General features: G+C 39.9%; 2 protein-coding genes across 2 annotated transcripts in view; both read left to right on the plus strand.

Annotated features, from left to right (window-relative positions):
- C2H1orf198 (chromosome 2 C1orf198 homolog) overlaps positions 1-26,379 on the plus strand; it is a 57,185-nt gene extending 30,806 nt beyond the window's left edge. Inside the window, exons 2-4 of the mRNA XM_063443097.1 lie at positions 11,370-11,420; positions 16,396-17,124; positions 20,817-26,379. Of these exons, the coding sequence (XP_063299167.1) occupies positions 11,370-11,420; positions 16,396-17,124; positions 20,817-20,873 (837 nt within the window). The 3' untranslated portion in view covers positions 20,874-26,379. The remainder of the gene's footprint in view (positions 1-11,369; positions 11,421-16,395; positions 17,125-20,816) is intronic.
- The window catches only part of FAM89A (family with sequence similarity 89 member A), a 533,463-nt gene that overhangs the window by 303,912 nt on the left and 202,326 nt on the right, over positions 1-27,225 (plus strand). The gene's annotated exons all lie outside the window — the stretch shown is intronic.

Below are 27,225 nucleotides of genomic sequence, written 5' to 3' on the forward strand. Positions count from 1 at the left end.
GTAGCACCAGAGAGGGGCAATTGTTCTGCTTGTAGCATTGTATGAAAGATCCCCTATAGGGAGATTCAACCTTGCTGTGTATAAATAGCTGTATGCTGAGTAATAAAGATCATTCTACCCCCTACATTCAGACTCCACTAATATGTGGGGAAAGCTATAGTCTCTGCTTTACAGGATAGAAGGTCTCCTGAGCTATCATCATGATAGCCTGGTGCAGTGGTAAAGGTCATCAGAGACCCCAATGGAGCTTTGGCGGCTGGGTCTGAAGTGTTCCAGTGTCCCTGGTAGCAATGAGGAAGCTGACCTGACAGGTGCTCTGAGTACAGGAGGAGGTCCGTCACAGGCTGTGTAAGTTACATGCACAGTTTTGTGACCGGGGATGCATAAACTAAGTGATTTAACTCCTAAATGGCAGATAATTGAGCAGTGAGAATGTAGGGGCATGACCTATACACCAGAACTGCTTCATTAAGCTAAACTTGTTATGAAGATGATTAAAGTGTTGCTTTAAAATGGAACTGTACACTCAGCAGGAGCCTGACATACGTAAGTGCTTGGTTGTCCTGCTTAATATCTGTAATTCTATCTTATCTAACCCTGCTTTATATGATATATGCACATTGTCTTCTTACCCCATAGCTCCACATATACTACCATACCATTATGTATCAGGATGTGATATTTATATATACCCACATACTAACTATTAGGGTTGTGTACTAAATTAAGAATTTTCATGAATTCATATTAAATTTCAAACTTAAAGCTAAAGTATCTGAACTGGAAGCATAGCTGACTTGGATAATGTTTGCTACAATTCCAACTTTGGTTAAAGGGACACTATAGTCACCTGAAGCAGTTTTGGTGTATAGAACATGCCCCTGCAGCCTCACTGCTCAATCCTCTGCCATTTAGGAGTTAAATCCCTTTGTTTATGAACCCTAGTCACACCTCCCTGCATGTGACTTGCACAGCCTTCCATAAACACTTCCTGTAAAGAGAGCCCTATTTAGGCTTTCTTTATTGCAAGTTCTGTTTAACTAAGATTTTCTTATCCTCTGCTATGTTAATAGCTTGCTAGACCCTGCAAGGGCCCCCTGTATGTGATTAATGTTCAATTTAGAGATTGAGATACAATTATTTAAGGTAAATTACATCTGTTTGAAAGTGAAACCAGATTTTTTTTTTTAATGCAGGCTCTGTCAATCATAGCCAGTGGAGGTGTGGCTAGGGCTGCATAAACAGAAACAAAGTGATTTAACTCCTAAATGACAGTGAATTGAGCAGTGAAATTGCAGGGGAATGATCTATACACTAAAACTGCTTTATTTAGCTATGGTAATTTAGGTGACTATAGTGTTCCTTTAACATCCTGATATACACTGGTTTATTATTTAATCCTTGGATGTCTTCAATTCAGTATGCTGTAGACTTCCATATCCTTCGTTTACCCATCCTCTATGAAATAATAGTTCAGGACAATGTATCTTATTGTAAATTGGCAGCTTTAGCTCAAGGTGACCTTTACCTACTGTTTAAATACTAATTCAAAATTATTCCATTCAGAACTTAGTTACCTTTTTCTGTATTTAAATGTTTGTTTGTTTGTTTTCTCACCTCCTTTTACGCAGAATATAGTTGTCTTTTCACCACATGGTATATAAAGCACAAATGCAGTGATTTGTATTGGTGGACTATAAATATTTTATTATGTTAAAAAGCCATCCAGTTTTCTGCATCACATCTTCTGTTTGTCAAATATTTATCCAGCACATTTAGTGTAACATTTTATTTGAAATGACACATAGCTAGCATATTCATTTAGGACAAGTGTTGGAAAAACAAAAAGATTTTAAAAAATAATATACCCGGTATATCATTTTAATTTGCTTGTAACATGCACATCTACAAAATGGTGGCTTTGTTGATAAGACTGGTCACAAATGAGACATGAGACTAGAAATACTTTGCATTCTATACTTTGGTTAAGAATTTTTACATATTGTCTGGCAGTGGATATGGTGCTTATTGGAAATACACTTACCTTGATTTAATTTTTTTCACATGAGTATTTTTGTTTTTGGCATGATCCCTGGCTACGAAATACTTGCCCCACCCTGCCCTTAATCATAGCTACATAATTTTAGTTCATAACCACTGCATTGGCAGTGTCAAATCCAAGATTGGACAAAAACCTTTTGTGCGTGAGAAAATCTGATGTCAAGTTTTGTGAAAGGATGAGTGACTCAAAATGTTTAATATTGTAAGAATAAATATAATTAATGCTAAAAACCTTTTGGGCTATTTTAAACCCTTTTTGATTCCTCTATAACAGATGACATCTCTGTCTTGGGTAGGCATGAGGTGAGCGAAGGGGCAAAAAAATTAAATAAAGTTGCAAATCACAAAGACCAGTCCACTGAGGGCAGACCATCACGGTAACCTTCTACACCTCTTGTTTTGTTATTTTTTATAAATATCAGAGTCTAACTTATTGGGCCTTTTGTAACCAAACTGATATATTGTTATAGCACACATACTATTATGTAAATGGTAATATTGTAATTCCTATCATCAGCATTAAAGGACATTATAGGCACCCAGGCTACTTCAATTCATTTAACTGGTCTGGGTGCAATGTCACTGCCCCCCTTAGTCCTACAATGTAAATCATTGCAGTTTTAGAGAAACTCTGTCGCTGGTACCTGCCCTAGAGAAAAAGAGTGAGTTCCTCGCTAAACAAAGTGGCTGGAGTGGGTGGAAGAGATCAAGGTGGCCGAATACATGATGGTCTCCTTGCAGGGCTGGGCGCTCAAAGATGTTGAACTATGAGCAGGGACGGACTGACAGTGGCCTGGGCCCCCGGGCAAAATTAGGACCTGGGCCCCCGGCAGACCAATATATATGCGCTACGGAATCTGTTGCCGCTATAAAAAGGCAATAATAATAATATTCTGGTATATAAGATGGTGTATGTACGGTGTATTTGGTTATATATGTACATGTAAAGTGAATGTATGTTTTGTGTGTATATTCACTGTGAGCCTTGGTTTAAGTGAATATATGTATGTTTGTGTCTAGTGCCACGATGTGTGGATTCAGAGTAATATAACAATTTTTTTTTTTTTAAATAGGGTAGTATTTATAGGACCACTAGAGTGCCAGGAAAACAAACTCATTTTCCTGGCACTATAGGGTCTTTGTGTGCCCCGCACCTCTGGGTCGCACTCTCACTGGGCTGAAGGGTGAGGAAGGGGTTAAACTCTCCTCTTCTGACGTCAGCGCTGAATGCGCATGCGCAGCAAGAGCCGCACGCATTCAGTCTATAGGAAAGCATTTCTCAATGCTTTCCTATGGACGGCAGCGTCTTCTCACTGTGATTTTCACAGTGAGAAGGGTGGAATCGCCTCTAGCGGCTGTCAATGAGACAGCCACTAGAGGCTGCAGGGATAACCCTAGATGGACCTGGCACCCAGACCACTTCATTGAGCTGAAGTGGTCTGGGTTAGGGATCGACCGATTATCGGTTTTACCGATATAATCGGCCGATATTCGGTATTTTCGGCAATATCGGTATCGGCCAATAGGGATACCGATATTGCCGATAATACCTCCCAGGACCGCCAGGCTCATTACAAGCCCGGCGGTCCTGGGGAGGGCGGGCAGCAAGCGGTTACTCACCTCCCAGCAGCTCCTCCAGCTCCCCAGTGTAAATCTCGCGAGACCCGCGGCCAGCTCTGACGGCCGCTGGTCTCGCGAGATTTACACTGGGGAGCTAGAGGAGCTGCTGGGAGGTGAGTAAACGTTTGCTGCCCCCCCCTCCCACAGCTAAGCCAATGCCACTGGACCACCAGGGATTAACATATCCCCCCTCCCTGGCAAGGCAACAAGCAGGGAGGGGGGACAACAAAAAACAAATAAAAATAATTAAATATATATATATATATATAAAACATTTTTTTTAATATAAAAATAAAAAAAATAATTTAATAAAAAAATGCCCCCTCACACATACTCTATTATTATACACATACACTACACAAACACACTGTGTATATAATTCAGTGTGTGTGTATAATAATGCAATGTGTGTTTGTATAGTGTGTGTGTATATAATGCAGTGTGTTTGTATAGTGTGTGTATAATGCACACTACACAAACACACTGCATTATAAACACACGCACTACATTATACACACACACACTATACAAACACACTGCATTATATACACACACACACTATACAAACACACTGCATTATATACACACACACTATACAAACACACACTGCATTATATACACACACACTATACAAACACACACTGCATTATATACACACACACTATACAAACAGTGTGTTTATATAATTCAGTGTGTTTGTGTAGTGTGTTTATATAATTCAGTGTGTTTGTGTAGTGTGTTTATATAATTCAGTGTGTGTTTGTGTAGTGTGTTTATATAATGCACACTACACACACTCTGCATTATATAAATACACTAAACAAACACACACTCTGCATTATATAAACACACTACATTCACTATACACACACTACACAAATACACACACACTACACAAACACGCACACTTTGCATTTAGTATATACAGCATTCACTTTACGCACATACTGCATTCACTTTGCGCACACTACCGACACACTACACAAACACTCTGCTTTCATTATATACACACTAGACAAATACACACTGCATCCACTACACACACTAGACAAATACACTGTATCCACTACACAAACATACACTGCATCCACAACACTCACACTACACAAACACACACTGCATCCACAACACTCACACTGCACAAACACACACTGCATCCACAACACACACTACACAAACACACACTGCATCCACAACACTCACACTGCACAAACACTGCATCCACTACACGTGGCATGTATATTTTGTGCATTTACCTTTAGAAATAGTTTTTATTTTCCAAAATGGTAAATGTACAGAATATCGGCAAATTATATCGGCTATCGGCCTAAAAGTTCACAGAATATCGGTATCGGTATCGGCTCTAAAAAATCAATATCGGTCGATCCCTAGTCTGGGTGCCTATAGTGGTCCTTTAAGTGTGTATGTGAATCATGGCAATGTGTTTATATGAGCAATGCAGGCATCCAAAGTACTAACCATGTGCTAAAAGTTACGAGCCACCTTAAAGGGACACTAGAGTCACCAGAAAAACTTCAGATTCATGGAGTTGTTCTGGTATGTATAGTCAGTCCTTACAGGCATTTTAATGTAAACCCTGCCTTTTCAGAAAAGGGCAGTGTTTACATTGCTGCATAGGGACACCTCTCGTGGCAGTCACTCAGATGGCCACTAGAGGTGCTTCTTGGGTCAGTGATAGACAATGTGCAGCACTGATGTTCAGTGTCTTATAATTCTGGCGGACCCGTGTGGCCCTGAAATAAAGGTAAGTTTATTACCTTTTTAGGAGGGGCAAGGGTTGATAGGGGTTGTAGGATGTGATAGGGGTTGTAGGATGTGTATGGGGTGATAGGGGTTGTAGTGGGTAATAGGGGTTGTAGGATGTGTATGGGGGTGATAGGGGTTGTAGTGTGTGTAGGGAGTGATAGGGGTTGTGGTGTGTGTAGGGAGTGAAAGGGGTTGTAGGATGTGTATGGGGGTGATAGGGGTTGTAGTGTGTGTAAGGAGTGATAGGGGTTGTGGTGTATGTAGGGAGTGATAGGGGTTGTAGGATGTGTATGGGGTGATAGGGGTTGTAGTGTGTGTAGGGAGTGATAGGGGTTGTGGTGTGTGTAGAGAGTGATAGGGGTTGTAGGATGTGTATGGGGGTGATAGGGGTTGAAGTGTGTGTAGGGAGTTATAGGGGTTGTGGGGTGTGTAGGGAGTGATAGGGGTTGTGGGGTGTGTAGGGAGTGATAGGGGTTGTAGTGTGTGTAGGGAGTGATAGGGGTTGTAGTGTGTGTAGGGAGTGATAGGGGTTGTAGGATGTGTATGGGGTGATAGGGGTTGTAGTGTGTGTAGGGAGTGATAGGGGTTGTGGTGTGTGTAGGGAGTGATGGGGGTTGTAGGATGTGTATGGGGGTGATATGGGTTGTAGTGTGTGTAGGGAGTGTGTGTAGGGAGTGATAGGGGTTGTGGTGTGTGTAGGGAGTGATCGGGGTTGTGGTGTGTGTAGGGAGTGATGGGGGTTGTAGGATGTGTATGGGGGTGATAGGGGTTGTAGTGTGTGTAGGGAGTGTGTGTAGGGAGTGATAGGGGTTGTGGTGTGTGTAGGGAGTGATCGGGGTTGTGGTGTGTGTTGGGGCTTGGTGAATAAAGGGGAATGGATGGATAGGTTAAAAAAAGTTAAATAATGTATCCCCTCTCCCTAAACCTTACCTTTGTCCATGAAGGGGGTAATCCTTACCCACGGTGGTGCAGAGAGTCCAACCTCCATCTTGCCATGTGAATCTCTAGAAGAGCTCCCTCCCTGGCCGGACATGGAACTGCGGGCAGGCTGCCAGAAACACTGATAAAGCAGCTCCGCACAGGGCTGCTCTGATCAGGTACAGGCAGCCTGCATGGAGAGCTCACAACTCAGGGCAGAGGCTCTACTCCTTTTTTCTTCCAGCCTAGACAGGCACAGTGAGAGGCAGCCTGGAGGGTCTTTGATAAGGCCCCTGGGCTGTCTCTCAGTGTGCTAAAAACTGTGAGTATGGCCGACCATGGGGGGAAGCTTCTCTAACAGAAGGGGCCCGCAGAAGTTCATGCGGGCCCCTTACGGAGTGCAGGCTGGCTGGGGAGCCTGCCGAACTCCCCAGCTGCTATTACATTCTGCACCACAGGCGGGCCCCCCAGAGCATCGGGCCCTCGGTCCATGACCGATATGCCCGAGTGCTCAGTCCGCCCCTGACTATGAGTATCCTGGGATGGATACATGTCCAGATGGGTGGGGTCTGCAGAAGTGGGGGAGAACGGGGAGACTGTGACATATAGTCTGTAAGCTTGTTTGAGCAGGGTCCTCTTCAACCTATTGTTCCTGTAAGTCTTCTTGTAATTGTCCTATTTATAGTTATATCCCAACCTTCTCATAATATTGTAAAGCGCTACGGAATCGGTTTGGCGCTATATAAATGGCGATGATAATAATAATAATGAGGAGGGTGGATTGGACTGTGGGGAATGCTGAGTGGGAGAGGCCTGACGACGCAGGAGACATGTTTCGAAGGCAGACTAGCAAGGAGACCGTGGGGAGGATGGGGCAAATCGGTGATCATCTGTGACGTCGACATACTGTCTTCATTGTTTAAACTTTTTTTTTTTTAATTGAGTATCTTCTTAATCTTCATTTTAGACTGCTTGTTCTTGCATAGTATTAAATTGTATTATCGATACAAGGAATTAAAAATACAAAAAAAAGTGTTTCAATTCATGCATGTACTGTCCTTGAACTCATATCCATGCTAACAGAATTGAGGTTATGTTACTCCCCAAAAAAGAAGAATTGTGTATGTTTGTTTGCACAGGCACTCTGCCAGCTTGTGCCAACGAGGAGCCTAATTCATCTTCTTTGCTAATGTGTACTTAAAAACTGAAATTGCATAGTTACAGTGTGCCAGCAATAGATAACAGATGCAGTATGTAAGCTGCATCACAGGGGATCTTGTTCTTGTTTTTAATTAAACTCCGTCAGCAGTGAAAATAATGATCCAGAGCTTCATTTACTACAGAGGATCCACTGTAACCGACAGACATAATACTGTACACATTTAAAGCTTGGCTTTCACATGTAAAAAAAAAATAGCTGTAAGCCTGGAATCATCTGTTCTCCAAGACTGAGTAAATGCCTTTTTATTTTTAGCAATTTTTCACCACCGGTATTGCAAGGCTATCCAAGCTGAAAGGTATCCTATAGTGGCAGGAAAACAGTAATTTTCCTGGCACCACATGGTTAATAGGTGCTGTGTTAAAACCCCTTCAGCCACTTACCTGAATCCAGTGCTGATGTCCGTCGGCGCTGGGTCAGGCTCTGCCCACGCTCCTCCCTCACCGACGTCAGCCGGCGGGGAGACGTAGTGCGCATGCACAGCAATGGTCAGATTTTCCCCATAGGAAAGCATTGAATCAACGTCTCAGTCCTGGTTTCTTGGGACACTGGATTTAAATGCAGCATGAGCACATCTATAAGTGCACTAGCAGGTGTACTAGGTGCTTCCAGAGTATTCATATGTGAGCAACTCGGCATTACTTAGCGCATGGAGAGCTGTGTGGTCACCTTAATGGTCAGCCTATCATGTAATGCAAACTTGTGCTGAAATGCCATGTTATGGACAGGCACATAATACGCAGGATCATTTTATCCAGTAGTCAATGTGGGTACTATGGGCACCTCAATGTTTTGTGCTCTGACATTGCATTTACTGATATAATATGGTGCACAGTCACGGTCTAAAAAATAGCCCTTGGGAGTTCCTTATAATCTCCTAATTCAGAGAAGTTTAAATTAAAGGACCACTCTAGGCACCCAGACCACTTCAGCTTAATGAAGTGGTCTGGGTGCCAGGTCCTTCTAGGGTTAACCCATTTTTTCAGAAACATAGCAGTTTCAGAGAAACTGCTATGTTTATGAATGGGTTAAGCCTTCCCCCTATGTCCTCTAGTGGCTGTCTCATTGACAGCCGCTAGAGGCGCTTGCGTGCTTCTCACTGTGATTTTCACAGTGAGAGCACGCCAGCGTCCATAGGAAAGCATTGTGAATGCTTTCCTATGTGACCGGCTGAATGCGCGCGCAGCTCTTGCCGCGCGGGCGCATTCAGCCGACGGGGAGGAGAAGAGGAGGATCGGAGGAGGAGAGCAGGAGGAGATCTCTCCGCCCAGCGCTGGAAAAAGGTAAGTTTTTACCCCTTTCCCCTTTCCAGAGCCGGGCGGGAGGGGGTCCCTGAGGGTGGGGGCACCCTCAGGGCACTCTAGTGCCAGGAAAACGAGTATGCTTTCCTGGCACTAGAGTGGTCCTTTAACTCTTAGACTACCTAAATATTTACAAAGAGACCATTAGATGTAGAGATCCACTGCAAGACTTCAGCGGGTGCCTTGTTATTACCATTCATGGAATACCACCCAAAATAGTGCAAGTGCAATACCCTGTACTATAAAAAGAATGCAGTGACATGGAAAACAATGACTTATAAAATAATGTCAATAGGAAGTTATTCATTATTTCTGATTACCCATTTCTTTTATGATGTATTCTGACTGTCACAAATGTTCTAAAAAATATTTTTTTACATAAAACATTGAATCCAGCCCAAGTGGTATTGTGGTTTTATGGAAAACAAAATAGGCTTTAACCCCTTAAGGACCAAACTTCTGGAATAAAAGGGAATCATGACATGTCACACATGTCATGTGTCCTTAAGGGGTTAAATAATTTACAGGAGCACTTTAGTGTTAGAAATACAAATAATGATATTATGAAAGAGGGGGGATATTGGGAGGGGATGATAGCATGAAAGGGGGGATACTGGGAGGGAGGGGGTGATAGAATGAAAGGGGGGGTACTGGGAGGGAGCGGGTAATGGTACGAAAGAGGGGGGATATTGGGAGGGAGGGGAGATGCTGGGAGGGCGTTGGGTGATAGCATGAAGGGGGGATACTGGGAGGGGGGTGATGGTATGAAATGGTTGGGGATACTGGGAGGGAGGGGGGATGCAGGGGAAGAGGGGGGGGGGATAGTATGAAGGAGGGACCACCAATAATTGGCATTATTGTACTGCAAACAATGTCTTGTTATGGGTATGAGTTTAACAGTGTTGGTTAGTATCCACTACGAATTTGATATGTTCACATAGCTCAGCCAACATTCTCATAGCTTGCCCTAGATATAGTTTATTACAATGTGTACATATTAGCAACTAGATAACGTTCCAAGTCCTACAATTAAACCATTGGAATGAAGTTGTTATGATGCGAGGAGACCGCATAATCCGGTGCCTGTCCAGCTTCCCAGAGACTTCTGTTGCAGTCTCCTGCTTGAATCCGGAAGCCTTGGACTGGGAGCCGCTGATAGGCTAATATTTCAAGTCATAAATTGATTAATGCCACATTACTGTGTCCATTTCTGAGTAGACCAAGCAGATGTTAGTTTTTTTGTTGTGGAAAATATAGAGGGAGATAGTAATGACTACTGTGTGGCTGGTTTTCTGGATACTGCCTTACAGTTATGTTTTACTAAATTGTAACACTTATTGTAACTGCTGAGAACAGGTCATTGTATTGTAAGAATGTTGGGGGGAGGTTATTGCTTGGAATTGAGGGCTATATTTGGTCATAAAAGCTGGCACCTTACTGAATTTATTATTTCTCTAGTATGTCAGGTTCTACTGTGAAAGTTCTGAAAGCATTGGTCAGTAATGTCCGTTTGTAACCGTGATGCAGGAGACTATCTCTTGAACGTGATTCCTTTGTTGGAAAAACTTTTTGTGTATACTACAGATTATCTGTCTGAGTGAGAGGGACTTTGCTTGCAAAACGGAGTTCTTGCTCCATGGTCTATCCTATAGTATTGTATAGGAACTGTCTTCACTACGATGATCGATATATTATACACAGTTTATGTATTACTAGTTTAAGTAAAATATCACTCTAAAACTTGCTTACAATCCAGATCCAAGAGAATCCAACAGAATCTGTTGAAGCCATCAATATTTATTTTTATCCAGTCCACTCCTACCCCCTCTACATGAAGAAGGTGATTCACTCACCTTTTTCCAGCGCCACTAAAAACACTGTGAGGCTGGTATCGCCGCCGCCTTGATGCTCTTCGAATTTGGTGATCATGGCCAATCCAGTGCTTTCTCATCTCCATGTAGAGCACCTCTAGTGGCTGTCTGATTGTGGAGTTTGAGAGGATCTGACAAATGGCAGAAGCTAACCAAATCCTAGTATGCAAGGTTTGTCATATCACACTTAGACTTGAGGCTGTCATTACTGCCAAAGGTGCTTCAACGTAGTACTCTGTTAATGGTCTGAATACCTATGTCAATGTGATTTCTATTTTTAAAAAAATCCTTTCTGTTAATTTTATTTGCAATGTGTCTAAAGTCTGCTTATTTATGTGGGAAAAAAATATTTTAAAAAATTGTTTTTGTTTTTTGCTAGCACAATGTATACATGAAATGTTGTGAAATCTTTCCAAGAGGTGTCCATTTGGACATTCATACATAATCAATGGAAACCTAGAATATGCAATATTCTACAGTTACTAATTATGCGATTTTATATGTTGTAATATAAGCATTAAGTAGACTAATAAACATATGATGTCACTGTTTCATGTTTTTATATGTTCAGTCCTTTTGATATATAAAACCATTTGATGTGTTTTCTTCCAGGATATAACTTGGCAGGATGAACATTCAGCCCCATTCTCTTGGGAGACTAAAGTAAGTTTTGCATAGTTATTATGAACCTCTTCAATTATAGTAAGTACTGTGACTGTAATTATTAGTACTGTTATTCCACAGGTGTGTGGAATAATTAAAAAAAATAAAAATAAACTACTTGTAAGGGTCTAAAGTGATACCCAATATTGTCTTTTGTGACACACAAAATAATTTCACATCTTGGAACCTGCCAAGAGACCTGGACATTAACCGGTTTAATCCTCTAACTCGGAATTTTTATGAAATAAATCCAGATGGAAAAACTAATGCAAAAAAATCACCTGGAACGGATTTTCAAATCAGCAGAATTTAATTTGTGAAATTTCAGAGTTTAGTGAATAACCCTGAGAGTCTAACACTCTGTCCTGCCCCCTATAGCCTCTCCTCTGTCCCCCCCTATAGCCTCTCCTTCTTCCTCCCCCACCGCATAGCCTCTCCTTCTGTCCCCCCCACCCCATAACCTCTCCTTCCGCCCCCCACCCCATAACCTCTCCTTCCGCCCCCCACCTCATAGCCTCTCCTTCTGTCCCCCCCACCCCATAACCTCTCCTTCTGCCCCCCACCTCATAGCCTCTCCTTCTGTCCCCCTGATCACCTCTCCCTCTGTCCCCCCGATAGCCTCTACTCCTTCTGCCCCCCCCCCCCCCCATTGCATCTCCTCCTTCTGTCCCCTCCCCGACCCCGTAGCCTCTCCTCCTTCTTTCCCCCCATAGCTTCTCGTTCTGTCCCCTACGATCGCTTCTCCATTGGTCCCACCCCTGTAGCCTCTCCTTCTTTCCCCCACCAAAGCCTCTCCCTCTGTTCCCCTCCATAGCCTCTCCTTTCAGTCTGTGCTGGGGAATCAGAAGCTTCTCATTGAACAGCGAGACTGCGTCTGAACATGCATGAAATTGTGCAGACACCCAGCTTTCCAGTGCTCCTCAATGAGCTGTAATACAGGGGGTAAGGCAGGAGTGCACTAGCACAGCGTGCCTGCCACTTCCTTTGGCATCATGGAGCTAACAGAAGCCTGACAGCCAGGGAGATGTTTCTGTCCCCAAATATAAAAGTGACAATTTTGAAATCAGCACTTTTATAAACTGTCAGAAATGTGACAGGCTCCAGGCACACAAAGCACTTAAGCAAGTCAAAGTGCTCCATATGCGTGGAGTTTCCCTTTAAATGGATTCTATTTACTTTAATATAAAAATAAAAAATTCAGGACAGCCAAGCTAAACAGCTTTTAGTCACTGAGGCCCTGCATGCTTGTTAAATAGTATACATTCCTATCAACTGAATAAGATATAAAAATAGACTTCCCGAGTCCTCCGTGTTTTAAACAGTGCACTTTGCAGAAAAAGCTGTAAAGATTTAAACTGTACACCAGTTTTGGTTTACAATTACAAAAAAGCCCTGCTTGCTTATGTTTGAAAAATTCAATAGTAATAAATGCAATAATTCTAAAATATATATATATATATATATACACCCAATATTTATACTTAATGTGCAAGCTGTACTATCCAGTCAACTCATTAGTTCACAAGTAAATAAAGTTATAGAATCTAGTATGTTGGATAAAAAGTTGCTTTCTACTGATTTTACTCACCTCTTTTTCCATGCCTCAGCTGGCCCTACCTATCTCCGCTTCCATGGCTGAGATCATATATATTGAGGATCTCAAACAATCCAATGCTCTCCTATAGAAAAGCATTGGGAGACTGTTTATAGCATGCAGTTACCTGGGGCCTAATGATTATGATGTACCTGTTCAAATCATTCAAATCATTTTTTCAAATAATAATTTATTTTTTAAATAATGTGGAAACTAAAATTTAGGCTTCAGCACAAGAGTAAAAGTGTCTGTCACCTCAAACTTGCCTTTCTTCTATTGTATCCTTGTTCGTAGTCTTTTCCTCATTACTGATCTATTACTCTTTAAAGCATGGTAGGGACTTCTTTCTCTTCTGTATTTTTACTTCACTTGACAATCTTGACAAAGAGCTTGAGGCTAACTTCACACTTGATTAGGTTGGCATAGTAACTGGAACTTAATTAAGCCCCACCCTTTGTAACATTTGTCATGTATGGGGAAAATAGTCCCTGCTATGTTTTAAAGAGACAGTAGGAGAGCGGTATGTTTGAGGTGACAAAGCCACTTTAAAGGAACATTATAGCATTAGGAATTAAAACATGCATTCCTAACGTTTTAGTGTTCCCCTACCTAGATAGGTGCCCACCATCCTTGCTGGGGTTTATAAGGTAAGCTCTGTTTACTTTTACATCCCACGGTGTGCTGTTTTCTGTGCGACAGTGCCTAGTCTCTGGCTGAAATCATCAAGATTGATGATCTTAGCCAATCCAATGTTGCCCCATAGGGAAGCATTGGGAGGCTAGTGCACATGTGCAGCAAAACGCTGCTCAGCGCCAATTAAATGCATTCTAAGATTGCTATCTCATCTCATCTATAACAGAGTTTAACTCTCTTATTGCTGTAGAAACACCTCTATTGGCTGGCTGTCTGACAGCCACTAGAGGCATTTTAAATCTCCAATGAAAACATTGATGTTCTGGTAAATCTGCATTATTTTGAGTGGCAGAGTTAAAATGACATACACATTGTACCTAGATCACTTCATTAAGATGAAAAATGATATGGGTGCCTATGGACTCCCTTTAACTCCTAAGGACACATGACGGAAATATTCCGTCATGATTCCCTTTTATTTCAGAAGTTGTGTCCTTAAGGGGTTAAGAACCACTCCATATTATGTGCTGTATTTCAGAAAGATTGTCAGAACAGTTTGACCATTTAGGATGCCACTGGTTAAATTAGGAAAGCTTCCTACACCGCACTGGTGTGGTGTGTACGTGACTGGAAAGGCCTGCAAACAATGTAATCCCAGCTGATGGATGGGTTGCGATTCTCTATCCGTGACAGTAATACCCAGACTAAGGTGCCCTTCACATGCTCGTTTTTTTGTTTTTGTTTTCTCACATATAAGTTAATGTTTGTTGTTTTGCACATAAATAAGAAAATGCTGAAGATATGTTTAAAAGGGTCCCTTCTTGGAAAATTACACCATTGAATTAAAAATTGGAAATTATCTAGAACTTAACCTATTAACCTATTAATGAGATGTTTTTTTTATTTTATTTTTAAAAATGACATCATAATCCAGTTCAGATAAGTCATAGCCAGGATAAGTCATAGCCAGGACAAACATTGCGCATGAACAGGAGAAATAACATTGTTTCCTTACGCTACATGTCTGTATGTTTTCTGTATGCTAAATGCCAGGGGCAAAGGACAGCACTAATAACAATGAATGACAGGAAGCTAAGGTGGAGGTGCCTCATCGCTCGATAAAGAGGTGTGGATTTCTACATTTTAATTTTATTTTCCACATTTAAAAAATACATGCTTGTTACATATTAGGGAAATCTGTAAATAAACATCATATTAACCCCTTAAGGACGGCAGGCATTCTATGCCATCCTTAAGGAACCGGCTCTAAACGCCGGAGGGCGGCATAGAACGACCAAACCGTCCTTTTCTACTTACCCGGTATGGGGACTCACCTGGGAGCCCAGGGAGTCCCCCTCCGTCCTCTTCAGCCCCCCGGGCCATGTGATCGCGAGGTCCTTGCGAGGACCTCGCGATCACATGGACGGCATAGCCGTCCAAGGCATTACCAGCAGGGGGACAGGTACTCCACCTGCTGTCTAAAAAAAAAAAAAATAATTAAAGTTTAAAACAGTGTAAAATAACATTATATATACTTAGATCATATATATTTATTATATATATGATCTAAGTATATATATATATATATATATATATATATATATATATATATACATATACACACACTCATACACATATATACACATACACTGTCTACGTGTATTTTAATATTAATATATATATAATTATAAATATATATTAATATCAAAATACACGTACAATGATATTGATTATATATATATATATATATATAATTTTCATTATATACATATTTATATATAAAATAAATCTGTAAATACGTTGAAAAATTTAGTTAAACAATGTGTAAATTCGTTCTAACTGTATTTTAAAATTATTATATATTTTGATCTCAAAATACATGTAGAATGAAATAATATATCTATATACATAAGTTTATATCACTATATATATATATATATATATATATATATAAACTAATATATATAAAAACTATATATATAATTCTACGTATATATTGATGTAATAATTTTACATAATTAGGTAATTGTATTAATTACAATTAGCAGGACCAGCCTGACAACCCAGGCCAAAAGTCCAGGGAATTTAATTTGCTAGCACTATATTTAACCCTGTAACTTTCCAATACACCATAAAACCTGTACATAGGGGGTACTGTTTTACTCGGAAGACTTTGCTGAATACAAATATTAGTGTTTCAAAACAGTAGAGATGACCTTACATCTATTCACAACCAGTTATATATATGTACACACAAAGCCTATTATTACTAGATTATAGAACTACTGGTATATCATAACTGTGCAGTACAATACATCGAGTTAAAATAATATTTAGAGATTGCAAATTGAGATATCTTACAAGATGACTTTGTCATTCACATTCTTTATTAACAAATACATGTGTTCGAAAGTAAATAGAGAGTAAACTAATTAAGTGAGAAATAGTGGAGCAAGCTGAAGTGCTTTATGGATTCAAAGTGTTCCCTTAATTGAAATATATTTAACAGAGTTGGGGTCCCTCCTTTTGTTGTCTTCGACGTCCATTGAAGAGTATCCTGGATTACCTGAAATATTGTATACTTCAAAAATGAACTTTTATTGTCCGAAACAAGACTCTTTATTCTTAGAACACAAAATTAGCAGCTCTGCAACACTCTAATAAAGTAGAGCACTGGTTGTCATTAATGTATGCTTTTTGTAATATGTGATCCCTTATTGTCTCATAATGAATTTCTATTTACAACAGAGTCAGATGGAGTTCAGCATTGCTTCACTCAACGCACAAGATACAGCCAGTGGCCCAGCACAAAGTGACCTAAAACAAACTCCTAAACCTGGTATCCAAGGCAATCAGGTAAAGACACCACATGTGAACCAAACCTCCAAAGTTATTCAAGGAACCAAAACACCAAACTGTGAAGGGTCAACACCAGTCCGAAAAGAGGAAGAATCTGCCTTCTGGAAAATAAGCATGGAGCGGTCCAGGATTGAAGGTTCACAGTCGGAATTTCAGTCGCTAACACCCAGCCAGATAAAGTCCATTGAAAAGGGAGAGAAGCCCCTTCCAAACTATTATAGACAAGATTCCTTCCAGAAAGAAAAAGATTTAGTGAAGCCAGGAAAACCTGAGAAGCCAGTTGGAATGATGGAAAAGCCAGCTACATCCATTGAGAAGCCAGCCATGGCCATTGAGAAGCCAGCCATGGCCATTGAGAAGCCAGCCATGATCATCGAAAAGCCAACTTTGGCTTTTGAAAATCCAGCTGTGGTAACCAAGCAGCCCAAGACTACCAATTCTAGCCTGTCCTCTGTACTTCTGGATTTAGATAGACATCGACCAAGCCAATCTTCTGTGAGCACCATAGATGATGTCTTCCTCCCAGAACCAATAGCACCAGTACAAATAGCAGCACAAACAATCAGGGAACCAGTGAATAATGATTCTTTCTCAGAAGAATCTCAGCTCTTCTCAAAGGTGGGTATTTGTCTGAATATTACCTAATATGTGCAATATTGTGTGGACTTAACATTAAAGAGTCACTGTATTGGGAGACTTTTCTTAATTTGCAAAGACCTACAACGGTGACATCGCCGCTGGTGGCCGGAGGGTTAGGGAAAGATGAGTCACTTACCTGAACCTGCAGGACCATTTTCTTACGGCCGGTCCTTTTTTGCTCCTGGTGCTTCAGTGCCAGGAGTTGGCGTCACTGGTGTATTCTGGCACATGCGCTAGAGTACTATATTGAGGTCTGTTGAGGCTAATATCTCTGGGAAATTGACACTTCTTCTAGACGGTGGATACCATGTAATTATGTGCCATGAAAATGTATGAGGAGATTATTTATATATTGTTATGTTATAACAGTTAACAGACTATCATCAGTAGATATATATAAAAATAAATAGGATACAGTGGAAGATAGTATGCACACAGTAAGGGCACTTCACTATGAAGTATAAATGGTTTTCTCTCCAGGTGACATAAAGGGTACTCCGAGCACCACGGCCACTTGGTTATGGTACTTGTCGTCTGTATGTACAGCAATTCAGTTTGAAACACTGCACATACAGAGAAACGTCTTTTTTGCTGCCAGAGGTGTAACTATCTTTGGCAGCGTCATAAGCCATTCTGAAAGTCTTTTTCTTTTTTTGGGCTTTATTAAAGATGTTTATTAAATGTTTATTAAAAACACTGTTTTTTGGTTACAGTAACCCTTTCATCGGGGTACTTTGTAGCAATGTTCTTTATATCAAATTAGTACGGTACATAAAATGAGTCAATCACTGCAGGTTGCTGTATGTGACTGTCACCGATCAACGCATCCGAAAAGTGCATGCTATTTTATTCTCACACTATTTGCCTTCTGTTTTAACTTTAGTTTTTAGCTTCTTTAAAATAGTTTTTAAACAGTGACTATTTAGCTATAATATCTGTTTTATTTGCTGTAAAAGTTCATGTTTCATTTATCCACCCTTATGTAAAGGCACAATTACCACTTTCTCATTGAAGAGGTTATGGTGCATGTAGTCCACTGGCAGCCGCCCATTTTCCAGTATTAAATAGTTTTACAAACCTTTTAACCCTGAAAGAGGGTCCTATATGTATCCACATGCTTTCAATTACATAAACCTCTTGAATACTTTGACATTACGACAATAATTTACATATACAGACACGTCACTGTTTACACACAGATTTTTACACAGAAACCTTAAATACTCTAACACTTTACAGAACCCACTTCACATACATCTACAGGCAGATTATTCTAGTTATATGTATTTTCAAAGATACATAACAATAAAACACTTTGCATACTGACAAAAAGCTTATTAGCTTACACCTATACATTTACACAAACAGTGAAACTCCATGCTGTAGGCAAAACATGAATCAATAAGGAAATGGTGTTTTCTGTCTAAATTTCTACTTTAATGATATAGGGATGTTTATACATTGTTACTTTGGCACGCATTGTCCTTTTAAAAATAACTTGATTATTCTTGCATGTAATAAATATATGGGCAGATCAGTCATGGACAGAGGGCCCGAGGCAGTCAGGGGCCCGGCTGCCTAAACAGTCATACTCTCTCTCGCTGGGGAGTTCAGAGATCTCCCCAGCCAGAGAGGCACAATTTAACATATGTTGCCGCTGAAGTGTCCCCCTCACCTCCTGAGACCCGGCAGCAATGCTGCTCTTGCCAGGCCTCCTCCATCCTCTCTGTGCGGAGCTCCGTGTGACGGGAGGAGGCGGGGGTAGGGGAAGTGACATCACTTCCTGCCCCCTACTCTCCTCTCCTCCTGCAGAATCTACAGAGTGAGCAGCCTGGCAGAGTCAGCAGGTATGTCAATCTCCCATGCCCCATCTCCCCCTTCACTCACCTCAGCCCCCATCTCCTCCAGCACACACCTCATCTCCCATGAGAACTTTTAGTCCACCTCAGCACCCATCTCCCCCTTCACTCACCTCAGCCCCCACTTCATCATGCCCCCCTCCACCTCAACACTCTCCTCAGCCCCATGCCCCCCTCCATCTCAGCCTTATGCCTCTCTCCAACTCATCACCCATCTCCCTTAGAACCTACCTTAGCCCCATGCCCCCCTCCACCCACTTCAGCACCCATCTCCCGCTTCACTCACCTCAGCCCCGATCAACCTTAGCACCCATCTCCCTCTTCAACCCCAGCACCCACTTCATATCCAATGCTCCACCTCAGCACCCATCTCCCTTAGCACGCACCTGGGCCCCATGCCCACTTCAGCACCAATCTCCCTCATCACTCACCTCTGCCCCAATGCCCCATTCACCCCCCTTAGCCCCTATCCCTCCCTACACCCATCACAGCCCTCACTGGACCCACTACAGCCCTAAACCTTCCTGCACCTAGTATACCACCTATCACTCTTGAATCCTCTACAGCCACTATCTCCCCAAGGCACCTACTACAGTCCCTATGCCCCCCTGCACCTACTACAGCCCATATCCCCACACGCACACACTGCAGCTACTATCCACACACACAAGACAAACTGCAGCCTTAATATCTATTGTCCATACAAACAAACACTACAGCCCTAGTAACCCACAGACGCCTACTACAGCCCCTACCACACACACTGCAACACAACCAGCCTTCTCAACCTACATACTCATTCACACACTCAAATCCACCAGAAGCCTCACTGTATGCACACAATCCCACAAGCCGCATCCCCACACATGGAAAACAACATGCAGCCTCCCTACGAACAGTTATCACAAGCAGCATTCCTACCATTGCAATATTGCATACAGCCTCCTTACACACACACATCCACACCATAATTACGCAATAATTACAACTATCTATATAGCACAAACATATTCTTCAGTGCAGTACAATAGGTAAAAGAAGACAAACAATTCTAACACAACGCGTTGACATACAGGAACACATCACAAGCAGCATCCCACACACTGAACCCCACAAGTCGCCTACAAACATTAGGAGGCTACTTGAATAGACTTGTATGATTGAAAACAAATGTGGAGGATGCTGCTTGTCACGAGCAAACATAGGGGAAAAAAGCCCTTGGTCTCCTATTGCCTGAGAGCCCTGTGAATTGTCAGTCCGCCCCTGCTGGTAGCAACATTAAAAGTGATCGCAACATTACACAACACAACATTGAAAGTGAATCACAAAAAAATTAATTATGGTTTACAGAAAACAACTGTCTGTCTGAGCTCTGCTTTTATATTTAACATTTGGAACAAAAGCTTTACAAATTAAAATTTCCTAAAAGGGTTCTTTTTATACAAAACAAATGACTAAATGCAGTTGTGCGGAGTAATTGGCAAGCTTTCTATCGGAAGGATGATAATAGGCAATTATACCTTTAGGAAGGAAATGACAAAGTATATCTTGCAAATCAGATTGGTAATTTGAATCAGATCTGCACAGGTTTGTGTGTGCATTTAAATATACATGGCTTAACATTTCTCGTTTTTACAAACTAGACTTAAATATCTAAAACTGACGATATACGATATGGTTACTTCATTCTACAAGGTAAAAACATCTTGGTAAAATCTCTATGGGGGAAGATGGCATGTCTTGGAAAAGTCAATATTCCATTTGAAAGTAAAGCCTTTCCTAACATTCTGTTCTTTTCTGTGTGCTTTACAGATTAACACTAGCAGCGTTGTCTTAAAGACCGGGTTTGATTTTCTGGACAACTGGTAACACCGACACGTTGGGGATCCATGACAAGAAAATGGCTTTTCTTTCTGAGCTGGTTTTATTGTAACCTGCAAATTCCTGCCGCCTTAGAATGCTTTTTTTGTAAGAACATTACATTGTTTTGTATACTTTTTGTGATGTATACTTGTTTTGTGATTGAACCTGTATGTCTGGTTTCAGTGAGGTCAGATTTGTATAAGCATTTTTTTTCACTGCAATTAACGGTTTCTCTTAGTGGGATATGATTTATCACACTGTAAAATGCTTATTAGTTTGTAATACATATGTTTATACATATTTTAAAATTGTCTCACCATCCCCCATGGATGGAATATCGGGATATTAACCTGTAGGTAGCTCTCAGCATTAATCTTAGACCACATGCTTCTTCTATTGATGAACATGTTGGCCCCACATTTTAACAAATCTCCCTGGTTTCTTTATGCAGTGGGGATTGAAATCCACCAATAATTGTCTATGCTGAAATAACCGTTTTAGTTGTTTCAGGATACCTTCAACGAATAATCTCAGAGATTTATCAAATCCTGGGATAATCAGTTGATCATCAATCACATTTCCATTTTGCAACAATGTATTTAGTTTTTTGGGTTTTTTTTGTGAGGTTCTGTTTGCCCATATATAATTATAGGAAGCAGGGCTGTTGCATGGTTCCCAAAACACCTGGGATTTACCCCTAAGAAAAACTCCTACACTAACAGAGATGCAGGTGTCATGACATATCCCCACCTTTGTATGTTATGTCTTTCTTTCTATCTATAAACGGCTTGCTGTTAATGCTCTACAGGATCTAAATGAAAGCATTGCTGAAAACAAGCATATGCTGATCCTGTCATGCTACCCAACTAATAGAGGGATGTACAACAAACAGCATTGTTTTCCAATAGTCACCTAGGGGACCCCGTGCCCTACCTGTAAATAAGCCTGGCGGAGCACTATACTACTGGTCTTTTTTATAGTAAATGGCTTCTCTGAGAAGCAATGTTCTGTTATAAAATTAAAATAAAAAAAACTTTAATATCACCCTGTCCTTTCCACCATCTGTAAAGTTCTGAGGCTAAAGAGTCCGCCCTACCCTCCAGCATGCCTATCAAAGGAACTGTCAAAAATGTAACTTCTAATTCAGTATTGTAGGAGAACATCCTGAAATTAAGGATTTTGTGAGAAAAAGTTGCTACAGTTGCTCTACTGTCAAGTTATTTGCATTTGTTAATAGAAAAACAAAAATAACCCAGCATAAACATGACTCCACAATGTTACTACTACTACTATTTTATTCCCCATTTTTTATTTATTTGTAGAAACCCCCTTTTTTTTTATAGATGTCGTGGTCTGCTTAGCAACAGAAAGCCCTGTTGGAAATGAAAGTGTCCTGTACATCTGTAAATACGCGAATTCCAAACTGTTCTCTGTGTAATACCGGAGGCAGATATGATCAAGTAATGCCTCTGTAGTTCGACAGGAATGTGTAATGGGTAATAGTAGAACACACACCCAATATTTTTAAGTGGAAAGTTTAGATATTTATTAAATGTATCCTTTTTAGTCCTATCTAAATGCTACCTGTTTTCTTAAATTGTGCTTTTATAACCAAATGCCTTAATAGATTTTATTTTTCCACAAGCATATTACTGGTTTACATACCAGAGTTCAGACAGGTACACTAATATACACCTTTTTAAGCTATTAATATTTTCAAAGTGTACCTGGAGTGCAAAAATGATATGTTATCACTTGATAGATAAAACTGTAATCTATATGTCAGCCAAATTCTTTGCCATCTGTAGTTACCATATTATGCATATAGTTTATAGCACTTGCCTAAAGGGCAGGAGGTAGAAAGGGAAAAAAATATGGCTGACAAAAATGGTGGAACTGTATCATCCTACGGTATGGCTGACAAAATAGTGAAAGTGCATTATCACACAATATGCACCCCCATGCAATACGAAATTTTATATATACGAATATGATGATTTTGCTGCCATATTGTAAAGATAATTATGATGATCTCAGACAATACAATGCCTCCCCATAGGGAAGCTCGTGCAATTCGACACATTACACGAGTCAATTGCAGCATTTTATTGAGAACAGAGTTTGACTTGGTTCTCAAGCCGGAAGCGCCTTTAGTAACTGTCATGAAGGCAACCATTAGAGATGTGTTAACCTTGCAATCAAGGCATTGCCATATCTACTATACAGCAATATTTTACATTGCAGGATTAAAACTAAAGTACCACTGCACCCAGACAATTTCATTGAGAGGAAGTGCTCTGGGTGCCTTTAGTGGTCCTTTAACCTTTTTTATCGTTTGATGTCTTTTCAATTTATATTACGGATTTAGCAATTTACACTACAATCCAGTTCAGTCAAGGCACATACAGGGCACACATTGCAAATTATGAGATGACTACCAAGTCAATAACAATTGTTTACAGTGAGCTAAGATGGAGGTGTCCAGTAGCAGGATAAAGAGGTGTTGATTACTATATGTTATGCTATTTTTCACACCTTGCAGAAACATTTGTGAAATACAGGGGATATGCAAACATAATATTAGAAATCCTGTGAAGTAAAAGTTCCCCTTTGAAGCATCATTTTGCTGACACCATTTTACTCAGTATTGTCATTAAATAAGCATTTATGAAGCATATTTGATTTTAATTATATAAATTCATGTTTCTTGTTTAAGACAATATATGACATATCATAGTTGCTATATAGTGTAAGATAATATATCTTTTGCTTTGAAACCCGCTCCTTTGTAACAATTACAATGTTAAAGTGTTACTCTAAGCACTACAATCACTTTAGCTTTTTAAAATGGTTATAGTGCAAGCACTGTTCAGATTCAAGCTATTTATTTTTGCTGGGGTGTAAATCGCCTTCCATCCATCAGCAAGCCCGGAACTCTAAAAATCTTTGTTTTGTCCAGGTTTTTGGACTATATATATCCCTTTTCTCTGGAGAGAGAATGCAGCACTGCTTAGATCTCAACATAAACCGCGAACTGGGCATAGGGTGACTGAAAATCAGCAGCATTATGGCACCATTTCATTCCTCACTTACAATAACCAGAACTTCCCTTTGGTATAACAAACTTATTCAATAACCTCCAGTTTAACAGGGTTTTATGGGAAAATAATCTCCTAGTGCGCAAGGGGTGACTAAGCAGTGCTCCTAAGAAAATGTTAAAGGTGAGTACTTTTTTTTTTTTTTTTTTAATGCATTGAAAATAGGTGGTCATTATTACCCCATAGTTACTCTTGTTTTTTTTTTTTTTTTTTTTTTTTTTTAAATATGCTGTTAAAATACTAAATTTACCTTTTATTCTGTTGAAAGTGATAAAATAAATTGGCATGAATTGTCATGTTTGCCACTTGGAGATCACTTATGCAAGCCACATAATCCGAAGAATCCCTTACTGCTCCAATTGGAATAATTCATTCTAAGTGTTTTTTTTTTACCAAAACATATTTATTTAAATTGGCATGTAATAAGGTAATACTATTCCTGTAATCTGAAACTCATTCCATTTGTTATTGTATTGTTACTTACCTCTTAGACAGGGTTTACTAAAATTGTGAATTTCCTTTGACAAAATAAACTTGCCTCTTTGGTAATTTGAAAAAAAAAGGTGCTTCAATTACCTATTCTCAGGTTTTGAAGTTCAGGATTTGTACCTTATGCCCTTAATATGCACATGCTTGGTATTACGGGTTCCAGGATGTGTATTTTTAATTGTAAATCCATGAACTATTTTATATCCTGTGTACCTTTTTTATTACATGTAAAAAAATCAATAAAAGCTTTATAAAATTAATTATTTTGTTCTAGGCAATGATGAACAATTTATAGTTCTATCTAATATTACAACAATGGTCTTTTTAAATTTCATAAAAATTGCCTTAATTTTTGGTTAGTCAATATTTGAGATTTCTGTCATATTAGACATGGTCCGTGATATAGGTGCTTGATAATTAAAGCTACAACACATTTATGACTAACCATTCAGTACCGAAATATCCATCTATTGTATTGTGTATAGTTGACATATTACATATAAGGAACTATATCTAGTATTGGGCTACATAAAAATGATTTCCCAATCCAACTGTGCTATTTATTGGTTAGAATCTATATTTTAGACACATTTGCGATTTGAAGATCAGACAGATTAAATTAGAAGTTTACTTAAATATAACTATTATTTACACGTTTGCTCCACAATTACTATAAGAACCAATTATGAAATAATTCTGTCAGCTTTTAAAGATTCTGTATCAAAAAACAATGCTCCACTTATTGGTAACAAGAATGTATAACGTAGCAAATGCTAATAAGCAGCCCATTCCATACTGGCATAGTCTGTAGAGACAAGATTGTGATGATGGCATGACAAATCATTGGTCCTTAAATGTTTAAAATTACTTTCACTTAACCCATTGAGAAATCACCTGTGAGCACTCACAGAGCGAATTCAGAAAGTTTACTGAACGTCTATAGAATTAATTGGTCATTACAGTGTGATCTAGTGGAAACTTTGGAACGCAAAGAAGTAGTTCTTCTCTAAAACTGACTCTTAACCGGGCCCCCTAGGTGCCTGCAGCCTGGCTCCTCTTCTAATATCACTAGAATCTAGAGCAGGCATAGGCAACCTTCGGCACTGCAGATGTTTTGGACTACACCTCTCATGATGCTTTGCCAGCATTATGGGGGATGTAGTCCACAACATCTGGAGTGCCAAAGGTTGCCTATCCCTGCTTAAGAGCAAAGGTTCATACTCCCATATTGGTGACCTCAAACCTTCCCACATTTGGATGGAAGTTATTGACATCAGCCTGCTCTTTTAGCAGCGGCTACATCGCTCTGAAGTGGTTATGTTCTTAAACTGCCCTTTAATATAACCATGCAGATCCCACTAAACTGGACCTGGGGTTACTGAGCCAAATTCTTGTTACTGAGTTTTTTTTTTTTTTTCAATACTGATTCTCCTTAGTGAAAATTTCCCTGAATGTTAAGATGCCGTTTTAAATTTTACAGATTTTTCTGAATAAACACATCAGTCATGTTTTAACCTGTGTATTGACGCAGACACAGGGAATCCTGGGTGTATATACATGAGGCACAGGTAAAGGTGATGAAATGACAGTTTGCTTCAATGTTACTTGTATTGACTTAGAGATAGATCATGTGTATGCAATTGTTTCAGTTCCATATTTGCTGATATTTGTATGGTTCACATGTCTGTAAAAAGCCCTCCGTCCAGGTAATGCATAGCAGTCTTTTTTTTTTTCACAAGGAAAATAATGCTGTCATATTAAATAAATGTACTTTGTTGATTCTCTTTTAATATTTTTGTGAGCTTTGAGCAAAACCAATGATGTGGAGCGTCCTATAAATATTTTTGTCTTTCATGGCTTTCTTGTAATTTGTCACATTTTATATTCTTAACAATAACCCTTATTAAAGTCCATTAAGTATTCAACATTATAGTGTGAAATGTCTTTTTTGTTTGTTGGGTATTGAGGGGGGGGAGGAGTGAGGGGTTGTTCATTTGTTGAGGGGTGCACCAATAACCAGCCGTTAATTTGCAGACAGATGTCTGAAGAATCCTCTATAAAGATCCACAGTTTATAAATAGTCTGCTGGTATGTCAAAAATCTAAGACAAATAATTAAAGGGACACTAGTCATCAGAAGAACTACAGCTTAATGTGCCTGCAGGTATTTCAGTGTTTACTTTACTGCCTAGTAACACCTTTAGTGGCAGTTACTCATACGACCACTAGAGTTGATTCCTAGTAAAGTGCAGCACCTACTTTCAGCGTTTCCTCACTGCATGGAGACACTTAATGTTCCCCATATAGAAGTATTGATTCAATGCATCTCTATGATTAGATGCGGATTGGTGCAGCATGGCATTTTGCTGTGCATGCGCAATAGTCCCAGTGCTTTTCTACGTGAAACCATTGGATTGGCTGAGATTATCAAGATTGATGATCTCAGCCATGGAGGCGGTGTCAGCTGCCGCAATGGAGAAAGGGTAAATTGGTTACCTTTTTAGTCCACAGAAAGGGTGGCCAGAGAGCTAAATATTACTGTAGCACTATATTGTTAGGATTACATGTTTGAATTACTAACACTATAGTGTTCCTTTAAGGCTAAAATAACTGAACTGGAAAAAGTCTCTAAGTCAGCTTTGCTTCCACTTCAGCTACTTTGGCTGTGCATTTGAAATTCACTTTGAATTCTCACTTTAGTGAATAAACCTGAAAGTAGAATAGACTTTTCCTGTTTTGAATTTTTCCAAGATTTCTCATCAGGAACAATAC

This window comes from Pelobates fuscus, chromosome 2 (genome assembly GCF_036172605.1).
Source record: "Pelobates fuscus isolate aPelFus1 chromosome 2, aPelFus1.pri, whole genome shotgun sequence".
Classification (NCBI taxonomy): domain Eukaryota; kingdom Metazoa; phylum Chordata; class Amphibia; order Anura; family Pelobatidae; genus Pelobates; species Pelobates fuscus.